The 6953-nt window shown below is 54.4% G+C and overlaps 1 protein-coding gene across 1 annotated transcript in view; it reads right to left on the bottom strand.

The window, feature by feature from the left end:
* Positions 1-6237: 6237 nt before the first annotated feature.
* The window catches only part of RND2 (Rho family GTPase 2), a gene marked incomplete at its 5' end in the record, with an annotated part of 4022 nt that continues 3306 nt past the window's right edge, over positions 6238-6953 (bottom strand). Inside the window, one exon of the mRNA XM_010141603.1 lies at positions 6238-6486. Within this exon, the coding sequence (XP_010139905.1) occupies positions 6238-6486 (249 nt within the window). The remainder of the gene's footprint in view (positions 6487-6953) is intronic.

Genomic DNA, 6953 nt, shown 5'->3' with positions numbered 1-6953 from the left:
GAGAGGCAGCACGCTCTGTCCTGACGGCGCTTTAGCGAGGAGCCCCCGGGACCTTGTGGGTGCAGGGGCCACGGTCTGTCCCTGGGGCGAGCCACCACCTCGGGGCTTCCAGCTGTACCGCACCGCAGCAGGAGGAGCAGTGCCACCCCCGCGCCCGGTCTGTGCGCCCAAGGAGGTCCGCACGTGTCCAGGAGGAGCTGAGGTCTCCCAGACCTGTGTCAGTCTGGCTTGCCTGGCTGCACACCTGTACCTGCGGGAGCCTGGGGGCTCGGCCGTGTGCAGGAGTGACACCCAGGGTGGTGCTAGACTGAGGAGGGCTGACTCTGGGGACAGCTTCTTTTCCTGGCTCTGCCATTCATACGTTTGTGACCTGAAATCAGGTTTTCTCTGTGCAACTGCCTCATTTATCAGTACGTGCTGAAACTCCCCTCCTTTGCTTGGCAGTGTTAAGCGCCTCGGACTTGCCAGCATTCCAACAGCTCTAGGAACAAGCTGAAGGATTCATCTCTGTGCTGACACAGAAGACACCAGAAGAGAATATTCACCCAGATCCACCAAAAAAAGACTGGACCCTCAGGGTTCTGTCAACAGAACCCAAAACTCCTCCAAGACTCTATGTGTTTACAAAACAGGTTTGCCTTGGGGCGAAAGACCCCTTCCCATGGATACAGATGCACGCACCAATTCATTTACAGGCTTGGGACTCTGAGAATCCCAGAGATCAAGTCTGATGCTCAGTAATAAAAGTAGTGATAGGCAATGAAGAGCAAGGAATCCATTTACCTCTCAGGTGTTCTTAATAATGGGGTATCAATCGTTATGGGAGACGTGCTGGTAGGGATGTCCTCTCCGTTCCCATAAACACGGTCTTGCCTTTTCTTTAGCAGAACTCATTGGCTTTATTTTTGCGGGATGTGACTATTCCCTGTAGTAGGACCCTGATGACAAGAGTAATGAGAGAGTTACATACATAAACGTATTTTGTGAGGAAGCTCATTTACTCCTAGACACCGTAGCTACCCAGAAATCACCCCAAGAGGAACACAGACCTCCTCTGAGATGGGCAGGCAGCCAAGGACAGGTTACTGATGCAGCCTGGCAAGAAGCCCCCAGCCCTCCGCGGCCCTGCAATTACTGCCGTTAGCTGTAGCAGTGTGGGATCCAGAAGCAGCTGCTCTGCCAGTTCATGCACCTGTGCCTCAGTCGCTTTGGTGACCCCTCTGCTGCCCCCAGCTCAGGGGTCCGTGCAGCCATGGTGTCCGACCTCAGCTTTCCCAGGATGTATGCTCCCACAGCGGGGCATTGCCGGCTGGTGCACGGACACCGGCATCCCTCCTCAGAAGCTGCTGGAGGAGCTGCGATGATGGAGCACTGTCCTTGCAGAAGCCGCTGGTGCAGGGCTCTCCTGGCAGAGATCTGGCCTTGACGAGAATTATTGAGTTACCACTGCGAGGAGCAGAGCGGTTTCTGTCACGATGCAGACTGAAGGGGCCGTCTGTCCCCGTCAGCTGCTCGCCATACTCCATGGATGTGGAATGCTTTTTCAGGCAGAACACCTGCACTGCCAGCGTTGCTCATTAATTTTTCTTCAGGCACTAATTAGAGGCCTGAAGTCCTCCTCATTTGCTGTGTCTTTAATGTGTCAGTTCCACTTCTTCCATCTGCTTGTTTTTGTTTCTCTCTTTGCTGTGCTGACTCATCCGGTGAGGACAGCCTGTGCGTGTCCGGCCACTCCCCGGGAGGCCAGTGGCCGCTGTCCTGCGGTGAGCTTGAAGGTGCAGAGCGGGAGTGGCTGCCTGTGATTCGAAGATTTGCACCGTGATGCAACGGGCAGGCGAGGTGTGAAGCTGCCATTCAGGCAGCCTTGAGGGAGCGGAGAGTCTGCGCCGTCTAAGCTAGAGCCAGCTTTCACAGAGCCCGGCGCTCCCAGGGGACCGGGAGCTCTCTGGGCTGCGATTTAGACCAGAAGCTTTGATGATTTGAGCCGTTCTTTCAGGGAACTGGTCTCATCCCGTGGCGATGCAGGAGTCTAGGCTGTCCAGCCTCCTAAGCTAACACCATCCCACCTGGCTGTGAGGGCACCCAGCTTGCAGGCAGCTCCCTCGTGTATAAATCAGAAACCTCGCGGAGTGCCCCCAGGCAGGCTGCTGGCCTGGTTTGAGGAGTGGGGACCCAGCGATGGTTTTATCTGGTCCGTTCTGTGTTTGTCTCTCCTTTCCTCCTTCAGCTTTTTTTTCTTTTTTAATCTTTTCTCTACTACTTTTTGTTTTGCTTCCTGTTTTATCTTGTTTATTCCTCTGTAGAGAAGGAGAGCTAGAGAGAGGGACTCCTTTGAGAAGTCTGTTTAAATGAACCACTGTGGGAGTCCAAATACTCTTTATAGTCAAGCAAGCTGGTGGAGAAGTGAGGGCCAGAATATTAAGCTGCATGCTGAATGGTGACTGCAAAACGGAGCCCTCACAGCCCCCGGGGAGGGGGAGAGCAGGGGACGGGGACACTCACGTGCCCAGAATTCAATCCCACCCTAAAGTCCCAAGCTCGAGCCTTCACAGAAAGCCTCGAACAGTTGATGTCTGGGTTGTAGATGAGTGTGGCAGATGCACGTTTTGGGTTCCGTGCAGCTGAGGCAGAGTCTATCTTTCCGTTTTCATCAGCTTCCAGCGGGCTGCACGTTGCCGTGTCTAGCTGTGCTCCGGCAAGATCTGCGTCTGAGCTCTGGTCCTGCGCTCTCTGGCAGAATGAACTTTTTTTGGCTGCTACATTTTTTTTTTTTTTTTGTTTTTTTTTTTTTTTTTTTTTTTCTTGTAAGAGCCGGGGCCACTTTTTCCCTTTTCCAGGGTTTGGGGGTTTTGGGGGTTTTGGGTTTTTTTTTTTTAGTCTTTTTTTTTTTTTTTGTCTGTTCTAGAAGCAGCTGGGCACAAATTACTCTCATTCCAGTATCATTTTCATACCACTGGCTTCCAGCTAGTTAGAGCTTACTGAGGCAAGTGGGGGAGAGCAGTGACATTTCCCTTCAGCACAGAGAATAAATGAATTCACAAAACCAGAACCAGAAGCTTTCAAGAAAGCTCCTCTTCCTTCTGTGTAACCCCCAACACCAGCTGCTTTTCTGGCACTGCAGCTTCACCTGCGGTGCTGAACCTGCCTGGGAGATGTCACCTGCGAGGGCCCTGTGGAGACCAGCCATGACACCGCTGCCTCTTCGTAGGGGCAGTTTTGAGTTTCACGTCCTCCCTCCTTTACTTGGGGGGATCTTGTGGGAGGGGGCACTGTGGATTCCCCTGACTGTACTGAACCCTGTTCTTGCAACCCACTCCTTGTGAGCTGCGAATCCTGACCAACATGTTTGTTCTGTTTTCTCTGGTCAAGAGCACTGCAAGCTGGCACGCCAAGGACCCAGCTCAGGAATTTCAGGATACGTGGCCTTGGAGGCTGTTTCACTTGCATTAGTGAATTGAGAAGTAACTGACTGGTTCTTCCAGAAATGCTGCTGGGACGCATGTCTTTACACTGCCACAATCCACCCCCGAGGGCCTGGGAAGTTCAGTGTACAAAAAGAACCCCAGCATCAGCAAGGGAAGCGCCGCTGTGGTTGCAGCAGTGCTAACAGCCAGCGCCACTGGCAGCCCAGTTACCTTTCTGCACCAGTGACCCAGAAAATCCGGACGGCATTGCAGGGAGCTGCCAGGCAGCTCAAGCCTGTCTCCATCGAGGACCAGCTCTGCACAAACACAGCGCTGGCAGCAGCAGCATCTCCTCTCAAAATGAGGGAGAGGACGGGGGTGCTGCCGCAGCCCCCAGTGGCTGGCACTTCAGTCCTGCTGCTTCCCAGCTCCCCGTGCGGGCAGATGGGGCATCCCCTCTCCTGCCAAACTCATCTGTTTGGGCTGACACGGGCCTCAGCCATCGCCCCTCCCGCTTGTCTTCGTGCCAGTGGAATGCCCGGCACCTGTGGGGACTCTGCAGGCTCCGTGGGTTTTTTTCTTGGTGTCTCCAGGGCTCTTTGCAGGAGCTGGAGGGCAACAGGCACCCAGCTGATGTCCCGGTGAGGCTCACAGCCACCTCCTGTAGCAACAGCCCATCCCTTACACATACATGCAGCACAGCTCAGGTTTGACAATAGCTACCCGTCACCAGAGAGCTGCTGACGTGGAGAGCTAACGAGTTGATACTGAGCCACTGGAAGTTTAAACCAATCAATCACAAGACCAGAAACCGCATTTGTAGAGACCACCCAGTTAAATTAAAAAGATGCCAGATGATAGTAAAGGGGGATGTGCTTGACAATACTGCGGTGTGTAGACAGCAAGAAGGAAAACCCAGGGACAGGATGGTGAGAACAAACACAGGCGGGGAAGAGGACTCCACGTGACACTTGTGACCATTGGTTGCTACTGTTCAAGCAGGGACTTAGTTTTGTTCACTCATGTTTGCAAAGGCTCTGGGGACCCTGCAGAGTACGAGAAAAGCACCGTGATGCTGAAGGCTGTTCTTGGCAGAGCACCTTGCTCTGTTTCTGCCCTCCCAGACTGCAGAAGGGCATTTTCACGCTCTTGCAACCTGCAGCCAGCACAACGGCGGGCAGTCATGGCTCGAGCTTGTCCTGTGCTGGTAACTCAGCTGCTCCAGTTCCCCAAATAGCCGGGATGCAGCTGAAGGCTAAGAGCTGGGCGGGAGAGTAGGCACAACTTAAGTGAAAAGCTCTTCGCTCGCAGCTACTGCCTGAGCGAGGATGGGGGCAGCTCAGCCCAGTGGGTCGGGCATTGACAACCTGCACGTGCTCCACAGCGTGTAAGGATTCAGGATGGAGTGAGAGGCTGTTCAGGGCAGGTGTTTCAGCTCCAAAATGAACACATGCAGCTAAGTCCTCCGCATGTTCCACTCAAGTGTACATGTGAGTGTCTTTCAAGAGCCAGAGACATACATTGGGACACACACAGAAGTCAGGCAGCAAGAGATTTTGAGAGGTCGCCTGGTTTGACTATTAAAAATGAGCCAAGTCAAGCACTGTGCATTTTCCAACGATGTTTATTTGTTTTCTGTAGCCCACTGACACAGCTGGATCTGGCAATGGAGCAGTTTGTTTTTTCCTTAAAGTGTCTACGTGACGTTGAGTCAAGGCTAACGCTGTGGTCAAAGGCATTTAGAGAGGGCAGCAGCAGAAGCAATGAGAGCCGTTGGGAGGCAGCTGTACAGCAGGGCAAGAGGGGCAGGAAGCACCTTCCTGCCCACTGCCACAGTGGAGACAGGGTGCAGATACGCATATAATCTTTTTGGTTATCTGTACCAGACAAACACAGCACCATGCAACACGATCTGCAGCTGGAAATGGGTGGAGAGCAGGATGTGGATGGTTCCTGCAGCCTGCGTTTGGGAAGCTCTGTGCCTCGGAAGCGCAGCTGCCCGTGGCAGGGAGCGGTCCGATGAGTAACCAGGCTGTCAGCAGCTGGGACACAAGCTCCCGCGTGACACTGGCTTGCTGAAGGGAACCACGATTCTCAGGATGCACCTACTGGGATAGAATCTTCCTTGGAGCCAGAGCCACTCTGCTGCATTTCAAAGGGAGTTCAAGTATCTCAAATACCGTGTCAAGAGCCACCTGCCTATTTCCTTTGCAGGAGGTGGACTACCGTGGTGCATCGACAGGTTAGGATTCCTTCCCAGGGTCCTTTCCCTCCTGGCTCTGGCCCAGACCTGCACGTTCCATGGCATCTTGCTGTCCAGCCTAGCTGAAGGCAGCTCCACCTCAAACACCATTTCTCGACTAAAGGAAGAGTGGAAGAATAGCTTCTCCTGATCACACTCTCTGCTAGCAATTCCACCCACCTCCCACCCTCCAGGCCAGGTCCCACACAGCCCACTGCCCCACGGTGTGCACGTGCAGTACAGCTGCATGCAGGCACAGAGGCTGGGCCATGGGTACAGGAGGGTGGCAAACACCCCAGATCACTCCTTTTTACTTGGTTTTACCCTGTCACAGACCTTCCAGCACCTGAATACTCCTCTGCCAAGTGGTTCCTTCACCCCAAGCAACCCGCACAGCAGCAGCCAACCCAGAAGTCTCCACGGTGGGGACTCGTGCACCCCAGTTTCCAGCTGGGACCTTTGCTCAGCCCTAGAGACTGAGAGAAAGGCTTTAGAAAGGCAGGCTGGCTCCTGCAGCCAGCACCGTGCTCTTGTCTCAGCCAGATACTGTACAAAATGGACAACACACACACAGTATTTACAGCCTGTTTTTCACATGATGGAGCAGCTCTTGGCTCGGTCTTTCCTGATCTCTGTGTCATTCAGCAAGTCCGTCCTGCCAGGCATCTGTGATGCCCGCTTCAGTCCCCGTTTGGAGTTGCTGCGCTTCAAGTTCTTGTGCACCCTGTTGACTGAGGCAAGTGTGGTGACATGAAACACATCCCGTACACTGTTCTCCGAGACCTTGGAGGAGCACTCTGCATAGGCCACTGCCCCAATCTGCCGTGCCAGCGCACTGCCCTGTGGTCCAGAGAGAGTGTGGGGAAGAAGGAAGAAGGTTAAGACACCAGCTATCTGCAAGGAGCATCCTTTCACATCACCGTCAGCCCTATCAGAGCACCGCAGCACAGCCAGGGGTGGCTCTCCCACGATCTTTACTCACCATCTCTGTCCATAAAGTGCAAGCACCTGTAAGAGCAGCAGACATGCGGGTGACCTCGCAGGCAGACAGTGCCTGGACCCTTGCACTTTCTCACTAACACAGTGTCGCTCCTGCAGCTGAGGGCCTGGACAGCCCCTCTGACCGGGACAGTCGTCTGGGACCTGCCCTGCACAACACGGAGCCAGGCACGGAGCAACCTGTGCAGGCACAGCCGCCTCTGCACGGCACCACAGAGACTGGACCTCTGGGCCAGCCCGGAGACACTGCTGGCTCTGCTGGCAGCCGTGGCAGCGGCAGGCCCGGCGCAGGCCCCCCGGGCCCCCCA

Source organism: Buceros rhinoceros, unplaced genomic scaffold (assembly GCF_000710305.1).
Source record: "Buceros rhinoceros silvestris isolate BGI_N320 unplaced genomic scaffold, ASM71030v1 scaffold22488, whole genome shotgun sequence".
NCBI lineage: Eukaryota > Metazoa > Chordata > Aves > Bucerotiformes > Bucerotidae > Buceros > Buceros rhinoceros.
This window is presented reverse-complemented; position numbering and strand designations above follow the sequence as displayed.